Source organism: Vulpes vulpes, chromosome 1 (assembly GCF_048418805.1).
Source record: "Vulpes vulpes isolate BD-2025 chromosome 1, VulVul3, whole genome shotgun sequence".
Taxonomy (NCBI): domain Eukaryota; kingdom Metazoa; phylum Chordata; class Mammalia; order Carnivora; family Canidae; genus Vulpes; species Vulpes vulpes.
This window is the reverse complement of record NC_132780.1, coordinates 93,693,881-93,716,728: the sequence shown is the minus strand read 5'-3', so window position 1 is coordinate 93,716,728 and position 22,848 is coordinate 93,693,881. Positions and strand designations below refer to the sequence as shown.

The 22,848-nt window shown below is 41.5% G+C and overlaps 1 protein-coding gene across 4 annotated transcripts in view; it reads left to right on the top strand.

The window, feature by feature from the left end:
- Positions 1-496: 496 nt before the first annotated feature.
- The window catches only part of MYB (MYB proto-oncogene, transcription factor), a 33,970-nt gene continuing 11,618 nt past the window's right edge, over positions 497-22,848 (top strand). The window contains exons 1-15 of one of the 4 annotated variants that reach the window (XM_072720325.1): positions 497-711; positions 5,015-5,132; positions 7,116-7,187; positions 8,649-8,741; positions 8,990-9,210; positions 10,970-11,204; positions 12,469-12,549; positions 13,008-13,112; positions 14,398-14,652; positions 15,530-15,892; positions 17,418-17,560; positions 18,505-18,619; positions 18,711-18,836; positions 20,033-20,143; positions 22,044-22,151. In XM_072720325.1, the coding sequence (XP_072576426.1) occupies positions 689-711; positions 5,015-5,132; positions 7,116-7,187; positions 8,649-8,741; positions 8,990-9,210; positions 10,970-11,204; positions 12,469-12,549; positions 13,008-13,112; positions 14,398-14,652; positions 15,530-15,892; positions 17,418-17,560; positions 18,505-18,619; positions 18,711-18,836; positions 20,033-20,143; positions 22,044-22,151 (2,169 nt within the window). In that variant the 5' untranslated portion in view covers positions 497-688. Of the gene's footprint in view, positions 712-2,039; positions 2,192-5,014; positions 5,133-7,115; positions 7,188-8,648; positions 8,742-8,989; positions 9,211-10,969; positions 11,205-12,468; positions 12,550-13,007; positions 13,113-14,397; positions 14,653-15,529; positions 15,893-17,417; positions 17,561-18,504; positions 18,620-18,710; positions 18,837-20,032; positions 20,144-22,043; positions 22,152-22,848 lie in introns of those variants that run through there. The other 3 variants (XM_072720296.1, XM_072720314.1, XM_072720303.1) reach the window with 3 other exon arrangements.

Genomic DNA, 22,848 nt, shown 5'->3' with positions numbered 1-22,848 from the left:
TCATTAACGAGTCAAACTGGAGATACTAGACACGAAACCGAGCACAGCCCAAGGTCCCCGGAAAACACATGCTCTGGCCCCGGCCCCCGGCCCCCGGCTCCCCCACCTGCACGGAGCTGCCTTTGCCCTCCGCCTAGACCCCAGCCCCAGACGCGCGAGCCGCCCCGGCCCCGGCCCCGGCCCCGGCCCCGCCGCCCCCGCCACAGCGCGTCGGAGCGGGGCGAGCTCGGGCGCGGGTGCGGGGCTCCCCGCCCGCGCGCCGTCCGGGCCCCGCTGCGCGCCAGGCAGTGCGCGGCGGCGCGAGAGCCCGGGGAGCGGCGGCCCCGGCGGCCGCGGAGGCGGCGGAGGCGGCGGGCAGGGCGCGTGCGCACTGCAGGGGCGCCAGATTTGGCGGGAGGGGGAGTGTCCAAGGCTCTTTGTTTGATGGCATCTCTGTTTACAGAGTTTACATTTTAATATCAACCTGTTTCCTCCTCCTCCTTCTCCTCCTCCTCCGCGGCCGCCTCCTCCTCCTTCTCCTCTTTCTCCCGAGAAACTTGGCCCGGGCGGTGCGGACGCCGCTGCGCCCCGGGGACGGACGCAGGCAGGCGGCGGGCGGGCAGCGGGAGGCGGGAGGCAGGCGGCGGGCGGCGGGCGGCAGCCCCGTGCGGTCCCGGCGGCCCCAGCCGAGCCCCGCGCCCGCCGCGCCATGGCCCGGAGACCCCGACACAGGTAACGGGGAGCCGGGACGGGCGGCCGCGGGCGGGGGCGGGCGGGGGCGGGCGGGGCGCGCGGGGCACAGGTGGGAACGCGTCCCCGGGTCCTCCGTGCGCTGTCAGGTCCTGCCCCGCGGGCACCCGCAGCCCGTGCGGGAGGGTCGACGTCAGGCTGCGCCGGGGCCGTGCTGCGCCCCCCAGCCCGGGGGAGCCCCCGGGAGCCGGGCGCGGTGCCGCGGGCGCCGGCGAGGGAGCCGCGGGACTTGGGGGCGCGGAGCATGTGGCGGACGTAGGGAAAGTGCCGGTCGCGGCGGCCGCAGGTAGCTCCCTGAGCCTCATTCATTCTTCGGGAGGCGGAGAAGGGCGGCAGCTGACAGGCGGCTGCGGGGGGAGTCCGGGAGACGCGGGCCCGGCCCGTCCGCCCTCGCAGCCCGTCTGAAGCCCCGGCTCGGGGGCTCGAGCCCGAGTACCCCGGAGGCTTCCGCCTCTCACCGAGCGCTTCACGCACCTGCCCGCGCGCCGCACCTGCCCCCGCACCTGCCCCCGCACCTGGGGAGGCTCGCGACGGGCCCGGCCCCGCACGCCGCGGCCGCGCGAGGGGAGGGCGGACAGGAGGGCAGTGCGCGCCCGGCCGCCAGCTCCCCCGGCCCCGGCACTGCGCGGACCCGCCGCGCCCGACCCCCGCGAGCCGCCGGGTGCGGGACCCGCTCGGCCGCCGCCGCCGCCGCCCCTCGACGGAAAAGGACGCGGCCCCGGGGCCCCTCGGCGGCCGCAGAGGTGCGGGCGCGGGCGCACACGTGGACGCGGCTGAGGTTGCGGCGCCTGCCCACGCCCCGCTCCCGCCGCGCTCCCGCCCCGCTCCCGCCGCCTGAGGTCGCCGGGCGGAGGGCGGGGGCCGAGCACACCCGGCCCCTTCCCCCCGGGCTGTTTGCTTCTCTCGTCGTGTGTGTGTGTGAACCGGCTGTCGCCTGTCGCCGCGCAAGCGCCGGGACGCTGCGAGGAGCGTGGGTGCGGGCCCCGCGGGGCCCCCCGGGCCCGGGCCGGACCAGGCGGGCAGCGGCGCCCGGGCAGGGCTGCGCCCCGGGGGCGAGGCGAAGGCGACCTGCGGGGCTCCGGGGTCCCTCCGCCACGGCCGGGCCGGGCCACGCAGGGCGGCGGCGCTGCCCCTGAAGTGGGTGGTTTCACCTTCGCCTGTGCGACTTAGCAGCAGAGGCCACTTTTTTTTTTTTTTTGAGAGCAGCCACTGGGAGGGAGGAGAAGGAAGCTGGGAAGGGTGCAGGGAGGAGGGCGGCGGAGGACCCGCGCCCCGCGACCTCTGCGGGCTGGGCTGGGCGGGGCGGGGCCGCGCAGTTCCCTGCAGCGCGCAGGTAGCGGAGAAGGGAGGCGGCCCGGAGGGCGGGAGCCTTGAACCTGCCGCAGGGGGAAGAGAAACCCGGCTGCGGGTTCAAAGCCGTTTCTTGCCAGGCGAGCGTCAGTTCGGCAGGATTATTAACCAGGTCAGCGAAATGAGTCTGAACCCCCTTTTCTAGAATCACAGTAGCGGCCACAAGGCACTTCCTCCCGCCCCCCTCCCTCTCCCAACCCCCACCGCCTCTCTTCTTTTTCGTTTCTTTGCCCGGTGTGTTTCCTTGACAGAACGTGATATTCATAGTTGTACTCTTGTAACCGCACCAGGTCTAGCAGGTGGGGAGTCGAGTGCATCAAGCCTGAAATCAACCTTTGAAAGTCCTCTGACTGCTGGGTCCGAGAGCCTGTCAGAGCAGATGAGGGAAAAGTTATTTCAGGTCCTTAGTACAAATCAGTCGCGCTTTGGCTACCGGGACGCCTTAGAGCAGGGGCATCGCGTGCAAAGGCCACAAGCTAGTCCTGGCGCCGCACCTGCTCGTGGCCCCAGGAGCAGCCTGTGAGCAGCCCTGAGCTCACCCTCCTCCCCTGATGCTTTCTTCGGGACCTGCGGAAGTCCCACACCACGTTTTCCCCCAAGCCTCTGGTTCTGCACATCTCTGCTTCTGTGCTGAATTTTGAAGGAGCGCACAAGACATGAAACCATCGTTTATTTGCGCTGGAAAGTACCTTACTAATAGGATCCAAGCCCTTAGGTATAGGTGAGGAACTGAGGTCCGGAGAGACGGGGAGTGATTTGTCCAGTTCAAGCAGGGAACTGGAGGCAGGATCAGGACTGGCACCTCTGCCTCCAGAGCCCTAGTCCTGTTCCATGCCTATCCTTTCTCACCTGAAGTTGGCTGCCCCCTATGGGCGGCCGTATTTGTTGCTTGTTCCTGAGAGGTGAGCTGCTGTTTCCAGGAGAAAGATGCCCAGTTACTAGTTTGGAAAATAGAGTTCTCACTTCTGAAAGTGTGATCTCCAGACCTAACCAAACCTAAAACGTTAGAGTAAATTGAACCTGTTACTCTTTTTCCAGATTACTCTGGTTTGCTTGGTATTCCTGATATTTAATACGGGTGTCACTTCATTTGGGGGCTTTCCAAGGAGTTCCCTATGAACCTTTTGAAATATGCTGACCATGGGGTGCCTGGGGGGCTCAGCGGTTGAGCGTCTGCCTTTGGCTCAGGGCGTGATCCTGTGGTCCTGGGATGGAGTCCCACATCTGGCTCCCTCCACAGAGCCCACTTCTCCCTCTGCCTGTCTCTGTGTCTCTCATGAATAAATAAATAAAATCTTAAAAAAAAGAAAAAAGAAAGAAGCTGACCTACAGCCTTGGGATTGATTATATTTTATTAAATCTCTGATGCTTGTGTTTTTTATTAAAGGGAAACTGCTGTGTTTATTAATAAGAAGTTGTTTAGAGCCTCTTGTTGACATTGGGGAACAGGATTAGATTCTTGTTTAAAAGAACAGACACTAAATAAAAAATTATTGTAGATTATAAATACAGCTTAGGGATCTCTTTCGTGGTGGCATTTGGAGTTTGGATCACATCCTACTTGTCACCATCCATCGTGGGCCTTCAAATTGTTGCCCAAATAATAATTCTAAATTTTAAGAACCTCAAATTCAGTATTTTTGGAAAGCTTGCTTGACTTGTAAGGGATGAGTAATATAAGTTAGTTTGGGAAGACAAAATCTGATATAAATATAAATTTCCTTCTTAAAAATAATAATTTGCATTATAATGTTGCTTTATATCATTATTTTTATTGTTCTCAGTTTGGTAGACTTCTCAATATTACAGTGAAAAATTTTAGTGAGATTTCTAAGAGGGTGTAGTTTAAGGTATATTTAAATTTATATCTTATATTAAAATATAATTTAAGACAGCATATTATGTTTTATAAGTAAAGTTATAACTAAAAGTAAATTGTAAATTTTACTGGCTGTAACATTACTGTCATCTATTTAGTATGTGATTAATAAACACTAAATGTAGAGTTACTTGAAGAGTCATCAAAATTCATAGTCTTGGTCTACTAGGTAAAAGAAAAAGCTCTCTTCAAAACACTAATGCATTCTTTTTAAACTCATCTGGGGGAATCCCTCAGTTTTGAATTAGGAACATTTTCAGAGATGTCAAATACCATTCAGTCATAAATAGAAAAACAAAAAACAAAAAATAAGTAAGAGTGTGGCTACCAAGTGGCCTAATTATTCACTAAGTTACTTAGGAAACTGAGTATTGTCACCTCTGCCACAAGTTGGGTCAACTGACCTGGAGTTTCGAGCTGTTGGATATTAATGTTGTGTACAAAGCAGTCTGATCACTCAGTCTTCTCCTTCCTCAGGTTTTTTTTAAAAAATCCTTTTGTCTTACATTCTCTTAGTCTTCTAATCTTTAAGGAATGACTCTATTTGTATTGTCAGTTGTATTACTTCTTGAAGAAATTTTTTCTTTCTCAATAAAACACCAGCCTCATTGGAGTAACATAATTGAGTTGCTTATTGTATTGGAGAAATATTATTCAAATGACATGACTTCTTCCAAAGATTTTGAGTGTGTACTTATAAAAGGACATAGGCTCTTGTTTCTTTTATTGTCCTTAACATTAAGTTTTCAACTTAAACCTTCATTGGTGGGAAGGTTGCCAAGTGTGTAACTTGTCACTGGCCTAACAATCTCAGCAGGTTTAAACATGCAGAGCAATAAGAAAGTGCCAGGTCCTTGGCGGTATCTGTGGATACCACTAACAGCAGAACCAGTTTACAATACTAGAGCAACAGAAGGCAGAAAACAATCTTGTGCAAGTATTCAAACTTTTATCTTTATGATCTTTGCAAAGATTGAGTTTTCATGTAAATTTTGTAATCTAGTAGTTTAAGTCTTCTGCTTTCAGTCCACGTCTGCCCATCTTTTATTTCTGCAGCATATACAGTAGTGACGAGGATGATGAAGACATTGAGATGTGTGATCATGACTATGATGGGCTGCTGCCTAAGTCTGGAAAGCGTCACTTGGGGAAAACTAGGTGGACCAGGGAAGAGGTAACTAATTGTGTCATCAAAACATGGAACAAACCTAGAGTGTATCAATTTATGAAAAAAATGTTTCAGCTGAACTACGGGTGCTCAAACTCATTAGCAGGCTCTTTGAAATCTTATCCTAGCCTGCTATGCAACGTGCTGACCTCTCACCACTCCCCTGAGTGTGCACTATCCCATTCACTTCCAAACTCTTCCTAGTTCTTTGAATGTCCCCTTCTTCTCAATTTAGATTTCATCTGTGTTTCTCTCTGCCTATTCTGTTCTCGTCCTTCTGCTGCACTCCTTCTTACTACTTCTTCGACACCTGTGAAGGTATTGCCTCTTCTGTGAGGCTATCCCTGGCTTTCAGGCAGATTGGATGCCTCCTCCAGGCACTGGATACACATTCTTATTTATTACTGCTGTAACAGGCATGCCTCCCCCCAGCAGACTGACTACAGATCTACTGGCGGCAGAGCTAACTGTTCATTTTTACGTTCCCTGAGCCCAGAATCACTTGTTACAAAGGGAGATATTAGTAAGTATTCTCTGTACAGATGAATTAATTGCTACTTCCCAAAACAAAAGTATGAAACGAAATATAGAACTCATCTTGTCATAACGTATTGATTTAACATTCGTGATATATAATATTTCACAGAGCCATATTCATGTTCTAACAGCGTTCAGTGATAGAGATGTGTCTTCTTCCCACCTTTCTTTTCCTGCTAGCCTATCAAAAGCTTGATCTTTGTAGAAATGGAAAAATACTTAAGGAACAAAATTATTTATTAATTCATGGAGGGAAATGCTTTTTCTTTAAAGTTTTCAAAAATTTTCGCAAATGATTTTAGAGGATTTTAGGTTAGAATAAATAGTATTGACTCTTCCTCAGTTTCATTCTATCTTACTTCACTTAAACCAGAGCCCCTATCCCCCTGTGGATAGGCAAGTGGGATTGCCAGTGAGGTCCATAAGTTGTGATCTTCGATGATCCTGAGAGATACAGAAGTTCTGTTGTTAACACTGGTTTCCTAATTTCTGTGTCTGTGTCCTACAAGGACCCACATTGTCTGTGAAAGTTACCTTTGCAAAAACATAGTGGTTCTTTTTCACTTGAAGGTACATGTTTAGAAAGACACCTGTCAACTGAAAGATTTCTGCCTGCTGTTTTGTGTCTTCTGTGTTTTAATAAGTTTGGCCTCATTTAAATTGTGAATATATTGATGCAAAAATGAACTTATTTTCTTACGTTATCCATGCCTTCAAATTCAATCAAAAAAGTGATCTTCCGTTTTTTACATGGAAGAGGTTGAACTAACTAAATGTTAAAATAGAGGTTGAGCTGTTTCTTACTCAAGATCCTATTTATTGCCATAAATGTCTATTAACTCTAACATTGGAGTACATCATTTTTTTCCCATCAAGCAAAACTTTTAATAGTTATTATATATTAAGCATTCAGGATCCCTGGGTGGTGCAGCGGTTTAGCGCCTGCCTTTGGCCCAGGGCGCGATCCTGAGGGCTTCTCCCTCTGCCTGTGTCTCTGCCTCTCTCTCTCTCTCTGTGTGTGTGTGTGTGTGTGTGTGACTATCATGAATAAATAAATAAAATCTTTTTAAAAAAATAAATAAAATAAACATTCAGTAAGCCAGACATTATGCTAAATGTTTTGCATAGCCACTTCAGGTAATCCCCAAATAACTACATTGACATCAGCAGTCCCACCACACAGATGACAACATTAAGGCCCAGAAAAGCAACATGATATACCTGAGCCTATCTAACTAGTTAATAGCTGAGTCAAGTTTCAAACTCTGGTCTGTCAGGTTCTATATAAGTCTATGTTCTAAACCAGTAGATTACATTAATATCTGTTGTATTTAAATATTTTTGAGGGTCTTTTCCTGGATTGGATTATTGGATTTGTTCCCTTTTACTCTAACTTGAATAAAATTATACAGTAAATGACTGATATCCTAGGACTAACTTTAAATGTCTTAGGATGAAAAACTAAAGAAGCTGGTGGAACAGAATGGAACAGATGACTGGAAAGTTATTGCCAATTATCTTCCGGTAAGTTCATAATATTTTCTTTCTATAAAATGAAATCTCCCCAACAATTTAAGTAAGATATTCTGGGAGAGGATATTAAGACATTGCAGATCTTGCTCATATATAAGAAGTAGGGGGAGAAATGCCTCATCCATAACTTCTAGTTTATATTGTAATGCATATAATTAGGGGTTCTAAACAGATTGTTAAAAGATTTTTACAACGTTTAAGATTTTTTTCCTCTTGTTTTATCTTTTTATTAGGATAATATAAATTAGCATTTTGATGACTTGTTATATGGTAGGATGACTAAAATCATGCTATATCCAAGGTAACTTCTTTTAAATTTCCTGTTTATTAGTTCAAAGCCATACTTGTGTACCCTGGCTGAAAATTTTGGTTCATCCTTTTTTATTTACCCCATTTCCCATACCCTACATCCAAGCAGTGACTAAGGAATCTGGAATTCCTTTGTCAGTCAGCCCCTTCTTTCCATCCTCCTTGATGTTTCACAGATTCAGCCTCCATCCTTTTTCTCTGGACAATTACAGTGGCTTCCTAACTGGCTTCCCTACTTGTAGCTTTCCACTCTTCCATCCCCCCAAACATTGTTGGTACACGGAGCGTCCTAAAATGCAGCTGTACCTTAACTTTTCAAAAACAACAGCAATGACATAAGAGTCTCACAAATTAAGTGTACTGCCTTGAGCTGGCAAACAAAGGTGCTTTCACATGGCCCCAACATACAACTCCGGTTCTCTTTCCTACTTCCTCTCTGTCAGCACGTTTGGTTGAATTCATTTCTGCTTTCCCTCCTTTGGGCTTTTGTCTCTGGTGATGTCACCTCCTAGAATATTCCATTCAGCCTTCCAAGGGGGCTATCAAGAGCTTTTCCAGACTCCTCCTAAGGAAACATAATTTCTCCTCCTAAGGAGATGCTTCTATTCTCAGCCCAATATCGTTTTGCTTTGGTTTCTTCTTGCTTATGAATCACATTCTGCCTTCTGTTAGTTAATTATATATTTGTCTTTTTTTTTTCTTATAATATTACACTCTTTTATAAGTTAGGGCCTATCTTTTTTCATCTTTATTCCTAAATTGAAGTATATCTCTTGGTTTGAATGGGAAGCAAACTTCAATCATTTAGAGCAGATTTCCAGGAAACTCTGACCGTCATGTGGAATCACTAACAAGTATCAGTCTCCGTCCACAGAGGTACTGCCACATGCGGAGGATAAGGTTAAACTGATAGCCATGTGTACAATATGAAGGTCCTTCAGTTCATAAGGCAGGACTATTTCACTAAGAAGACAGAGCTTCTAATTTTAGATGCAGTTTTGATATATTCTTTGTATGTTCATTAGCTGTAAGTAATGAGTGATGGGTAGGCTCTCCAAACATGCCCTAAAATGTTCCTGAATGTGTTTATTGTGCTTATCATATCTTATCTATATGACAGCGCATATTTTATTATTTGTCTAGAATCGAACAGATGTGCAATGCCAGCACCGATGGCAGAAGGTACTAAACCCTGAACTCATCAAGGGTCCTTGGACCAAAGAAGAAGATCAGAGAGTAAGTTCTTTTCTCTATGGTGTGTGAATCACAAATAAGAATATTTCCCCAGACATCTTTATTGAATGTTTCCCAACTTGAGGAAACAGGTAAAGTGTCAGGAAGCAGAGGACTCTATTTCCATATTTCCAGTGAATGAAAGCAGATTCTTAGACATTTTCTAAAGATCTTTGTAACACTGAAGAATGATTACGCTGAGTCATTACATAACATTAAAACATAGGTTATTTTTGTGTGTTTATCTGAAGGTGATAGAACTTGTACAGAAATACGGTCCGAAACGTTGGTCTGTTATTGCCAAGCACTTAAAGGGGAGAATTGGAAAACAATGTAGGGAGAGGTGGCATAACCACTTGAATCCAGAAGTTAAGAAAACCTCCTGGACAGAAGAGGAAGACAGAATTATTTACCAGGCACACAAGAGACTGGGGAACAGATGGGCAGAAATCGCAAAGCTACTGCCTGGACGGTAATAATATGTCAAAAAATATATTGATTGGGAAGAATGAGGGAGTGGGTATTGAACATTTTGTTTTAAATGTATGGTGAGTGAGTGAATTACATTGCAGTGATTGTGTTTCATTAGATACACCAGATCCGTAGATTTTGAAACTGGAGGAGCTCTTAGTGTGTATCTGGTTGAGGACTTCCAGAATCCACCCAACAGTGAGCTCTGAGCCAAGTCATTGAACTTTCCCCAGCTTCAATCACTCTGTTTAAAAAATGAGTAATAGCTTACTTCACAGAGCCAATGTTAGTATCAAATAAAATGACTGTCGAAATAGTTGGTAAACTATAAAACTCTAAACACATAGAAGGAAACTGAGGATAGACATTTTGTCTCTAGTCTGAGCATGAGCAGCTGGTTCAGTGACCAGAAGTAGCTTAGCTATCATTTTCCTGTTACCACTGTTCATTTCATTATACCACTTGGCTTAGTTTTTCTTCCTTTGAAGAAGTGGAGTATTTCTAGAATTATCATACTGCTTCCAGTTTTTAAATAATGTCAGTGTTATGCTTTCTTTTAATGAACAAGGCACAAAAATGGCCTCATAATGAGGGATACTAGAAAAGCTCATTTTTGTCCCACTTACCCCACTTGAACAGTTTATAAACATGCTTTCTTTAATTTGAAAGATACTTTTCATTATAAATCTTATGTAACTAATGTAAAATAGAAAATATTTAATAAGTTTTATTCTTGAGCTTTGAAATTGGAGAAAGGGTCCTTTAAAGAAGGCCATGGCTCTGATGGCTTATGTCATGTTCTTGTGTGGTGTTCCCAAGCATTTCCTCCCTATGGATGTATCAGCCTAGAGAATCCAAGAAGTTGACAAATGGAGGCCTTTTCTCCCATTTGGCCTGAGAGGATATGCTGTTGATTCTTGTAAAAATTTAAGGGGCGATTGAACTTCCTCTTTCTTTAGCATACATTCCCCCACCCCCAACAGAACAGTCAAAGGGAGGCTTAAAATGTTTTTGTTTTTTTTTTTTTTGAATTGAGAAACTGTTTTCCTGAGAATTTAAAGACTTTAGTAAAAAATGTTTTGCAGTTTGAAAATATATCGGGACTTAGCATCTTTCCCCTCTGGATCCCATTTTCTATTCTCACCTCCAGTTCTAGAACAATTTGAGGTGAATGTCTAAAGATGAGAGTTTCTTTTTTTCTTTAATCTTTTTTTTTTTTTTACTCCAAATTTCTGGCCATTGCTATTTGAGATAAAGAGAAGACAGTGAGGCAGTGGCAACATCATTATCATTCACCAAACTTTACTGTGCGCCTGTTGTGGTGTGTAGGCCCTGCTAAGCCACACTCAAAGGAGTAATTTTCTAGAACAGCTGCATCTCCAAGTTGTATGAGAGTCTTGAACAGTCAGAATAAACATGAAAAGTGGCTGTACTGAAAATACTCTTTTATCAAGGAAACAAAGTGGTTAAGGAATTTAAAGATTTCTAAAAATCCACATATGTCCCATATGGGGTAATGAGAAAAATCTATGGATTTTCAATTAGGTAACAAGGGAAGCACGATTTTCAGAGGTTCACGACTAAAACAATGAAAACAACCACAACCACAAAAAAAAAAAAAAAGAAAGAAAGAAAGAAAGAAAGAAAGAAAGAAAGAAAGAAAGAAAAAGTCTCTGTTCGAAACAGTTTTCTGTCAATTAACTCTAATCTGAATTGAAATTTTTGTTTGTAAAATTCTTATGTGATATATTTCTGTGCAGAACTGATAATGCTATCAAGAACCACTGGAATTCTACAATGCGTCGAAAGGTCGAGCAGGAAGGTTATCTGCAAGAGTCTTCTAAAGCCAGCCCACCAGCAGTGGCCACAAGTTTTCAGAAGAACAGTCATTTGATGGGTTTTGCTCATGCTCCCCCTTCAGCTCATCTCCCTCCAGCTGGCCAGCCCTCAGTTAACAATGACTATTCCTACTACCACATTTCTGAAGCACAAAATGTAAGCCATTTCTGAGAATTTAGTTTACTGAGAGAGATGGTGATTTTAAGTCCAGGTAGCAATAATACATCACACGTTCATACTTTTGAGAGAACTTCCATAAATATGATCACCTTCAATCCCCACCTGCATACAGCCTTCCAGGTAGAGGGGGTATTGTTATCCATTCGTGCATACGCAGAAGCCAGGATGTGAAGTGATCTGCCAAGAGTCGCAGAGCTCACAGAGCAGACTGGAGTCCAGGTTGTTGGATTCTAACTTCAATGCCTCAGATCAGATTAGCTTTTGAATGTCAATTTACTTAAGCTCTTACAGAAGAAGAAAGGGGGAATGGAGATGCATTTGTGGCTGTTGTCTTCCTCTTCCAAAATGAAAAGTGAATGTAGTATTACATTTACAGAGGAGATCATTTGACATTGAAATTCAACAGGTGCGATTCTATAAGTTTGATTCTGGTAGTGATCTAGCAGAAATGTGTTAATTTATTCCTTCTGGGAATGTTTCCCTTCTTACTCTGAGTCAGGAGCAGGCTTGTGACACCATTTTCTGATGTCTCCTTTCATCCTGCTTTGGATCAGTGTGATTTCTTCCTAATTGCCAGATATTTCTATTCAGGGAAAGAAATTTCCATCATGGTTGGAAAAAGAAAAATAAGGAGAATAAAGACAAAATCAATAAACTTTAATCTTACCACTAACAATAACAGATGGTGAAACTTAGCCAAGAATATGGAGTTCATACACAAATTATATTCAAAATGTATTCCTAGTTTTTAGTCTTCTCTGTTCTATTCATTTGACTATAGCCTTTCCAGAAAAGTCTCAGATGAATGAAGTATCATAGGCGCTACTGTACTCTTTACTAAAACTCTTAATTATTCCAAGAAAAATATTGCTATTACCACCAGCTAGAGCCATCCAGTTTTTCCCATTATGACTTCTTTCATACATTCACAAATATTTTTTAGGTTGTATTTTTTATTGTGTTTTTCTCTAATTAAGGAATACTTCTCATCAAGATCAATGAGCACTCTCAATCTCTTTAATGTTGCTTGAGCTATTTATTTTGCCATAAGGCCTAGCTAAAATTTCAAATTCAAGGGGTGTTTTGTTTTGTTTTTCCTCTGTGCCTGTGTGAATTTTATCAGTAGAGTTTTGTGTTTTTTTTGCCCTCAGTCAGAGCAAAACCTCAGGAAGCCACGTCCCCTAAAGCCTATGTGACCATGAATGACTCGGCCTTTGTTTGTCTGCCTTTTTTGATCTAGGTCTCCAGTCATGTCCCGTATCCTGTAGCGTTACATGTAAATATAGTCAATGTCCCTCAGCCAGCTGCTGCAGCCATTCAGGTAAGATCATTTGAAGACCATTTTGTAAAGAAATTCATTGACTGTTCAAAGCAAACTTTTTAAAGACATGCTTCATTTCTTTCACCAAAACAGTTATTTTCACTTGAGCAACTGAAGTTAAAAAAAAAAAAAAAGGAATAGTGGAGGGTGGGGTGAAGTTCTAGCCAGCAAGCTACCACTCTTCACTTCTAGAGTAAACTTGCTCAGGAGTTCTCTGATTCTCTCTGATTGATAAATTGAACCAGCACATCAGTCAGCAGCCACTCGAGCCTCAGATTTCACATCACTCCCTTAGGTCTGGACTAACACTCCCAAAGCGTTGTACGGGGGCCAGATTCAGTTGGCGTTGGTTTCACACTGAGGCTTATTGGGCTGAATGGTCCCTCAGGACTACGGGCCATGGCAGCTTCCATTCAAGCCCTTGTCTTTTTTTTTTCTCCCTGCATTTTTCATTTCAGAGACACTATAATGATGAAGATCCTGAGAAAGAAAAGCGAATAAAGGAATTAGAATTGCTCCTCATGTCAACTGAGAATGAGCTGAAAGGACAGCAGGCGTCACCGGTAAGAACAGACTGTGTGCTTGAATGGGGGGCCAGCAGCTTCACCCCAGGGCCCTCTGTCTATTTTACCTTCTCTTCTAACTATTACACTAATCAAAACTGTAGATCCATTAACAGTGTTTGAACACAAGTTGCCTCTACTAAAATGGAGTCGGTATTACAGTGAATGCTGACCAATTGAAAGCAGCCCTTCTGTGCAGCAGCAGAAACTCAGAATCTGCTAGTGGCCACCATCAATTTTCTTGTTTTCTCGGGACTGTTATCAACTCAAAGACTAACTAACAGATATAAATGAAGGAAAAATCAGCATTTTTGACAAAGCTCTGTATCTGTATGGTACCTATCCATTTGATTCTTCTCTTTTTCTTTTTTTTTCTTAACCTAGATTTTCATACTTCATAGTTTCACGTATGATTTGATGCATGTTCAACCTACACATGTGAATAAGATATATAAAAAAGTAAATAACATGGCCGCTCTCTTTTGTTTGCATTATGAAAGTTGTGCAGACCATTACTGAATTTTGACATCTTTTTTTGGTGGTTGGGCTGCAGACAGAGAAAGTGGAATGTACTTTGTAACCTATGGAGTTAAGCAATAAAAAGGATAAAAGAGATGTGATACCCAGTAGGGATCCTTAGGAGTGAATTTCTTTGGGGTTAAATAATAAGATGATTAGGTGCCTATGTTTGCTCGACCACTTTTTAACTTTAGTTAATGTTTTGCAATTTCTCCTGTTGCGCGGTCATGCTGAAAGGAGACTTCTGTTAATGTGCTCTTCTGCTTTCCTAACCACGTTGATTTGGCAGCCCTTCAGTGCATCAGTGCAATCTGTAACATTAAGAAGGCTTAGAAGCAACAAGAATATATGCAGATTAAGCAACTCTGACTTGAGTCCTTTGGCCTTTTCATAGATTAGAAGAACAGGGTAATTCTTAGTCTGCAGCAACCACGTATGGCCTTTTTTGTAGTTACATGAAAGTAGATCTTTTGGATGGTCCATGTGAGGCTTATACTTTGTGACATAGTCCCTCTGTTTGCAGTTTTAGCAAAATGATGACAGCGAGGGTATTCACATAGGTGACAGACAGTACCACTCTTAAAAAGGGTCTTGCATCGATAAAAGGAAACATCTTGACAACTGTTTCATGGGTGCAAGTTTTGGATGATGCAACTGCTTTTATCTTTCCTCCAACAGCATCTGATACCTTGTGCAACTTCATTGCTAAGTTCCTTCTCCCTTTCTTCTCCCTGCTCTTTCTTTATTCCCCCTGCCCCCGCCTCAGAGCCAGAACCACACGTGCAGCTATCCCGGGTGGCACAGCACCACCATCGCTGACCACACCAGACCTCATGGGGACAGTGCACCTGTTTCCTGTTTGGAAGAACACCACTCCACTCCATCTCTGCCTGTGGACCCTGGCTCCCTACCTGAAGAAAGTGCCTCGCCAGCGAGGTGCATGATCGTCCACCAAGGCACCATTCTGGATAATGTTAAGAACCTCTTAGAATTTGCAGAAACACTTCAATTTATAGATTCTGTAAGTAGAATTGTTAAGGCAAGTTAATGTTTTTGAAGGTGAATGAGGAAACCCATTTCTCAAATGATTGCCATTTTTCTATAGCAAATATCATTTTATTTGCATATATTACTATAAAAGTGTGATTTTAGCCTTTGCATATATATGTTTTGTCAAAGATCTGACTTTATAGGCTACTCAGATAAAAGATAGCCTTTCATGCATTTCCTTCAAAATGCATATTTTTTTTAAAATAAAGTTAATGACCTACAAGTAGATCCTGGGTTGTGGAATGATGTTTGAGTTATTTTTTAACTTATTTTACTTTGTTACTTCTTTACATTTCTCTAGAATTGTGCTTTGCTTTTGGATAGCACATTAAGAATTGTATTTACTCATAATTTAACACAGTCTTTCAGTGTATTTGAAGCAGTCATGAGTTCATTGGTGGTACATGGCTCTTGCCAAAGAACATTGATTATGGATTGCCAGTCCCGATTGGTTCACTGAGATAAACCATCAGTGAAACAAACGTTGAGTTCAGCACCTAGGACATAGATACTCAGTTCATTTCCTTTGTTGCTAAAAAGTATTTATTGTATATCCATCTAGTGGGAAGAACCTTGCCAAAATGTGCCATCTCAAAAAGCTTTTCTTTTGGCTTTGGATTGCTTGCAAAGGAGAGAGTACCAGGATGTCCCTGTGGCACATATGCAGGGCCAATCTGGAGGCGGCATGATAGAGCTGCCAGGCAGCGTAGCAGAACAGTTGTTAATCCTGAAGCTATTTCTCAAGAGGGCCAGGTGTTTTCTCTGCCTTTCTCAGTGCTGTGTTTCAGGTGATGGCACACATCATGCACACACTGTCTCAAAGTTCTGTGCCTCCCACATTGTTTCAGGATTCTTCATCATGGTGTGATCTCAGCAGTTTTGAATTCTGTGAAGAAGCAGATTTTTCACCTAGCCAACATCACGCAGGCAAAGCCCTTCAGCTTCTGCAAAGAGAGGGCAGTGTGAATAGAGCTGCGGGAGAGCCTAGCACAAGGGTGAACAAACTCAAGTTGAGGGAGGGTTCGCTTGACCTGCTCAAGCCCTTACCTCCTTCGAGGCACAGCACATTTCCACTGGTCATCCTACGAAAAAAGCGGGGCCAGGCAAGCCCCTTGGCCACTGGAGACTCTAGCTCCTTCGTATTTGCTGACGTCAGCAGCTCAACTCCCAAGCGCTCCCCTGTCAAAAGCCTACCTTTCTCCCCTTCGCAGGTAGAGCATGATTTCTGCACAGCTATTACTAATTTTCAACAGACACTAAAGCCTTAATAATCTAGAAACTAATCCTTTGGAACAAATGACTAATTAGTGCTGCCCTCGCTGATTTCATTCCGTCGTTGAATCTAGCTGTTGCTAAGTCATACTGCCTCCCCAAGTTTGAGCTGTCTGTAGGCTGACTGATGATTTTCTCATAATTCTCTTTTTTTCTTTTTGGTGATTTGAAATGCTGTTAGTTGCATGGGATGTGCTTTTATTTCCTCCAATGCTGGAGTTTAACATTTCTCTCCCTTCCTTTTCTCCCATTCTTTCCTGCTCCTTAAAAACTTGAGCAAACTTTTTGCCTATTTGTTCACTTATTATTATTATTTTGTGATTCACTGACCCAGGGAAGGAGGGGACCAAACTATGTTTGGAGAGCATTTGGGTTGCAACCAGAAACTTTAGAGGGTCCAATCCATCCTTAAGTGGAAAAGTTTTGGAAAAGCATAAGGAGCAGATGCTTAAGAAAAACCACTTATTTTTAAATTTTAATTTCTTAACATTGGCTTTTTTGAGTTGTGCCATACTATTTTATCAACACGGTCTTTGCCATGAATATTCTCATCTCATGAATTTTTTTAAGGCATGGAAATTATAATTTTTATCAGAGATTCATATTCCTTAATTATTAAACTAATGGAAGTTAGTAGGTAACTTGACACTTTAAAACATTCTCCAGTTATGTCTGTTGAGTTTATTTTAAGAACAGCTTTAAGTATGAATGAATGAAGCACCCACCCAAAAAAATTATCTTGTTTTTTTATTTGTATCTTTCAAATTGTGTTCTGGAGAATATTAGGTCTACAAGACCTTAGTAGATGTTCAAAAAAAAATCTAAATATATAAAAATATAAGTTTGGGAAACACTAAGTCAGAGTTAAAATTGGTTTCTTTACTGCAGGACCTCTCAGAGTTTTTAATACACTGATACACATTATGAATTTCCAGGAGGAGATTATGATATGTATGTTTCCCAAACTTATTTGACCTTAGAACTTTTTAAGGAACACCTGTTATTTCCCCAGAACAATGACATTCTGAGAAACACAGTTTATTATTCAAGAATGTTCTACATAATACAAACCTTCTATCACAATCATTCATAGATCATTAGAGAAAAAATTTCATAAAAATACAATAATTACTTTCCCAAAAATATCACTTTGATGCTTATAATCTTAATAAAGATTACATCCCGTTCTCTTTAATGGCATTTATTGAGAACATTTTCGTAGGATTTTGTGAGTTTTTCAGCAGTGACCCTGGATTTTATTTCTTGGAAATTACACTCCAAATTGCACTCCAACCGAAATAAGATAATACCCTGTCCAATACTATGTGCTTGTTAGCATCTTAATTATTTTACAAGAAGGGTCAGTAAAACATACTTACTTGTATGTATCATGGTGTGATTTTTAAGTTGGGCTGAATAACGAATCACTGTTTAAGTATTTTTTTTCTTTCTTCCCGTATTTAGTTCTTAAACACTTCTGGTAACCATGAAAACTTAGACTTGGAAATGGCTTCTTTGACTTCTACTCCTCTCAATGGTCACAAATTGACTGTTACAACACCATTTCATAGAGACCAGACTGTGAAAACTCAAAAGGAAAATACTATGTAAGTCCTTACTTCAAGAATAAAATTATTTATCCTTATTTACTGATATTTAATTAATGGAATATAGCCTCCAAATGTCTGACCCATTGGTATATAATCATGTATAGTCTCACATTGCCTGTACCTGTCCTGAGCATGTCACAACTACCTAGACGTGGCAAGTCAGTAGATATACTAAATAACTTTTTGTAAAATCTCCTATTTTGAAGGACTATGTAGGACTACAGGCGGAGATAGTCCTCACATAACTTTTCTAGTCAGTTTTTCCATTTGCTTGATAAGACCTTTTCTTCACTGAAGACAAGATTTTCAACCCCCTCTCCTCTCTGATAATAAAATTTAGAGTAACAATGGTATGGCTCTTTACTTAGTTCATATTTTTTAATCTTGTTTCTTTTATGAAATTTATGTATAAATTTATGAAATTTATATATTTATGACTTATTTTGAAATCCCAAAGAATATTATAGGATCAGAAGCCAAGGAGTGATTAAACAATGTTTATATTCAAAAAAGTCTTACCCAATTCAAAGAAATGGCAGAAAACATCAATATGAATTAGAGAAAACCTTTTAAAAATTATATCTTACTATTTCCAGTTACAATAAGTCCATTTCAAAAGGTTAACATGTGTTTTCTATTGTGGGCTTGTTTTAATGAATAGATCAAATTGATTCATAAATGACAACAGATCTTTACAGTGTTTATGATTATTATAAAGACCTACAAGTACTATATGTGTCTTCAGAATGATCAAAGAACGATGAAAAAATATTTTAATGCTCTTAGGAGTATAATATTTTGAAGTACTTGGGAATATGAAATGTGTATATTATCTTTTTCTTAATAACACATATAGGATTAATTCACATATCAATAACAGAGCTTATTCACTAAAAAAATATTACATACTGAATATTTCAGTACTTGTTTTCTTTTTAAAGTTTTAGAACTCCAGCTATCAAAAGGTCAATCCTAGAAAGCTCTCCAAGAACTCCTACACCCTTCAAACATGCCCTTGCAGCTCAAGAAATTAAATATGGTCCTCTGAAGATGCTAGTAAGTTTGGGCTAAGTTCTTGAGGTTAGCTGGTTTATTAGCACAGAAAGAAATTGTTCTCTGATGTGAACATACCCACTCTTCCTTTCAGCCTCAGACACCATCTCATCTAGTAGAAGATCTACAGGATGTGATCAAGCAGGAATCAGATGAACCAGGAATTGTTGCTGAGTTTCAAGAAAATGGACCACCTTTACTGAAAAAGATCAAACAAGAGGTAAACACATGAGGTCCTTTGGAAGGAGTAAGATGTGAATTGTGCTGCCTCTGTTCCTTGTGGGCAGCTTTATATGTCTGGCATCAGTACTATGTAACAACACCACTTTTTATACAAGATTTCCCTACAAGATGCAGCTAAGAGGTACTTCCAAACTGTATAGGAGGCATGTGACCTTACATTTGGGAAGCCAGGCCACTTCTACCTACTTCATGTTTGAACAGAAAATATATTAGAAAGGATAAAGGAAAAAGAGCATGGCTGTTTACTGTACTTTTTGTTTTTGTTTGTTTTTAAGTAGGCTCCACGCCCACCGTGGAGTCCAATACAAGGCTTGAACTCACAACCCTGAGATCAAGACATCAGATGAGATGATCAAAAGACAGATGCTCAACCATTTGAGCCATGCAGGCGCCCCTTTACTGTACTTTTTTATCACTAATACACAAATGGATAGATTTTTAATTTTCAGATTTCATGGAGAATTAAAATTTAAATTAAAATAATAGTATCTAACTTATAAAAGAAAAAGACTGACTTGCAAGGATCAAAATTCTAGCTTGAGTGGCAAGAAGCACTTCCAAAAAGTAGATAGAGGGATCCCTGGGTGGCGCAGCGGTTTAGCGCCTGCCTTTGGCCCAGGGCGCGATCCTGGAGATCCGGGATCGAATCCCACGTCGGGCTCCTGGTGCATGGAGCCTGCTTCTCCCTCTGCCTGTGTCTCTGCCTCTCTCTCTGTGTGACTATCATAAATAAATAAAATTTTAAGAAAAAAAAAAAAGTAGATAGACTGCCTCTGGAATTTTTTTTTCATATAAGGATAAATGTTTAACAGACCAGAAATTTACTCATTTTCTCCAGCTTTATTGAGATATTATTGACAAAATTGTAAGGTATTTGAAGTGTACAGCATGATGATTTGATATACATATATATTGTGGAGGGATTCTCCCTCACTAAGTTTAATGGACGCATCCAATACTTCATATGTTGGCCTTTTTAAAATTTTTTGTGAGAACATTTAAGTTCTGCTCTCTTAGCAAATTTCAATTATACAATACAGTGTTACCAACTATAGTTACCATGTTATACATTAAATCCTTAGATATTACTCATAGAAATTTACTCTCGAGTGTTGGTGTTCCATGGGAAGTTCTAATTCTAGAAACAACAAAACACTTCCTGTTTGCTTTTAGGTGGAATCTCCAACGGATAAAGCAGGAAACTTCTTCTGCTCCAACCACTGGGAAGGGGAGAGTCTGAACACTCAGCTGTTCACACAGGCATCACCTGTGGCAGATGTGCCAGTAAGTACACGCCCATGTTATGAGGTCTTAGTGCCTCACAGAATTTTCTGCATGGTATGTGAGGCTAAAGGGGTTTTAGCACTATTTAATGCATTGTATTTCTAAATATTCTCTGTTACATGACTATTTCCTTATGATTATTAATGTTGAATATAGAAATTTTATGTATTAGAAATAGATTATTTTCCATGCAGATTTTTTTTGTTATTTATTTTCTTATGATTTGAGAGTCCTTACCACTTAAAAAATCTGCTGCATGAAAATATGTACTTCCATGAAAGGAGAATGTTAATTTTACATTTTCTTTTAATTTTCCTGTCTTCCAAAAGTAGTTATTTCTTCCTTGCTATATTGTCTCCTGTTTGGTTTTATGCAGCATCTAGCATAATGCCAGTCCCTGTCTATGGTAGATGCCCTTTATCATTCCTGTTACGCATTACTTTGGTTGCCACCATTTTTTAAAATAAACCTTATTTTTTAGAGCAGTTTTGGGTTCACAGAAAAGTTAAGCAGAAGATACAGAGATTTTCCACATACTCCTGCCCCCACATATGTGTAGCCCTCCCATTGTCCACATTCCCCACTCGAGTGGGACATTTGTTAAAATGGATGAGCTAACAGTGCTGACACTTCATCACCCAAAGTCCATAGTTTATATTAGGGTATGCTGTTGAGGCTGTACATTTTATGGGCTTGGACAAATTTATGGCATAAGTCCACCATTGTAGTATCACACAGAGTAGTTTCACTGTCCTAAAAATTCTCTGTGGTCCACCTTGTCATCCCTCCACCGCCATCTCTACCCCTGCCAGCCCCTGGCAGCCATTGATCTTTTTACTCTCTCTATAGTTTTGCTTTTTCCCAGATTTCATATAATTAAAATCATGCAGTGTGTAGCGTTTTCAGACTGGCTTCTTTCACTTAGTAATATGTACTTATGTTTCTGTGATGTCTTGTCATGGCTTGATAGCTCCTTTCTCTTTAGCACTTAGTGACCACCGTTTTTTAAAGTTTGCAATTGGTGAATGGTTGTCCTTTATGGAGAATCAGAGCTAATAACAATTGTTAATTTTTATTCAATATGTACTAAGTGGTAAGTACTATTTTAAGAGCTTTAGATGCATTACCTCATTGAATCCTCACAACAGCTGTGCAAGGTTGGTAACATTATCATTGCCATTATACCAACTGGGAAACAGGCATAGTGAGGCATACTCGGTTAATATTATATATATATAATAAGTAGTGACTCTGGGTTAGAACTCAGAAAGTCTAGTTCTAAATTCCATGCTTTTAACCATTATACTATGCTCCCATGGATTTGTAGCTCTAGAATATTTTGATACCAATATACAAAATAAATAGTTCTCCAACTAGAGTTAAGTAAGTCTTTTATTTTCATTTTTTTTAAAGATTTATTTATCTACTTTAGAGAGAGCATGAATGGAGAGAGGGGTAGAGGGAAAGGGAGAGAGAGAATCCCAAGCAGACTCCCCACTGAGCTTCAGAGCCCAAATCAGGGCTTGATCTCATGACCTGAGCTGAAATCATGAGTAAGATGCTTAACTGACTGAGCCATCCAGGCACCCAATCTCTTGTTCTTAAAAGCATGGATTTATTAATCCCTTTAACAGATGTTTTTTTGAGTGCCCATCTCCTACCTAGAACTGTGTCAGACCCCAAAGCTTTTTGTTTTAGTGATGTTTGCCACAATGGGACTAGGGTTGGTGCATAGGTAAGGTCTTTCGTAAGCTCAGCAAGAAGAGTTTCTGGCAGATCCCTGCGTTTTTCCTGCTCATGTGTATCACTTCATAATAATCTCCTGTCTATGGTATCAAAATTGTGTCAGCTCTCATATTCTCCAGGCTCATTTAAATTTCAAATTGTTCTTACCCTTTAGAATATTCTTACAAGTTCCGTTTTAATGACGCCAGTATCAGAAGATGAAGACAATGTTCTCAAAGCATTTACGGTACCTAAAAACAGGTCCCTGGCGAGTCCCTTACAGGTAATTACTATTCCAACATTGGTGTCTTAAAAGCCATTTGCAAAACACTGTCATCTGGAGGGTTTTTTTTTTTTAAGACTTGAGTTATAGAGGAGTTATAGAGGAGTTTAGCAACTCTTGATGTCTGAAAATCTGCTAACTTTCCTTATTGCTGCTCACATGAGACGCACCAGAAGTTTTCTGGTTTGAGCAGGTTTTCAAAGCATGATGAAGTGAAACATTTCCTGCTGTGACTGGGGGCAAGATCATGGATTACACATGGCAGTATCTCCCTCTTTTGCTCTTAAATATTTTATAAAAAGTTTATTGGTATAGTTCTTTTTTTGTTTTAAAATTTTTGTTTTTTACACTTAATTAGTAAGCCATCAAAACTGAGGTGCTCTTTGGATTTTAGATGATGTTTCAAATGAGCTAGTTGGAAAATGATTACAATATATTTAACTATCAGAATAAGAAATTCAGCTGCCAGTGTGGTGTGGCTAAGCCATAGTTGACCATCTGCTATTGGGTTTTATATCAAGAGAAATTTCCCTTATAACTCTGAGTAGGTGTATGTTGATGAAATACAGCAAATTTCAGATTAATCCGGAGCCAAATGTAAATAAGAATGCAAATTTACTCCCCTAAATTATTTAAAGCAGTTCCCTATGTTAAATAGTCCAATATCCAGCCATCTGTAGAGCCCTCCCCTCCATCC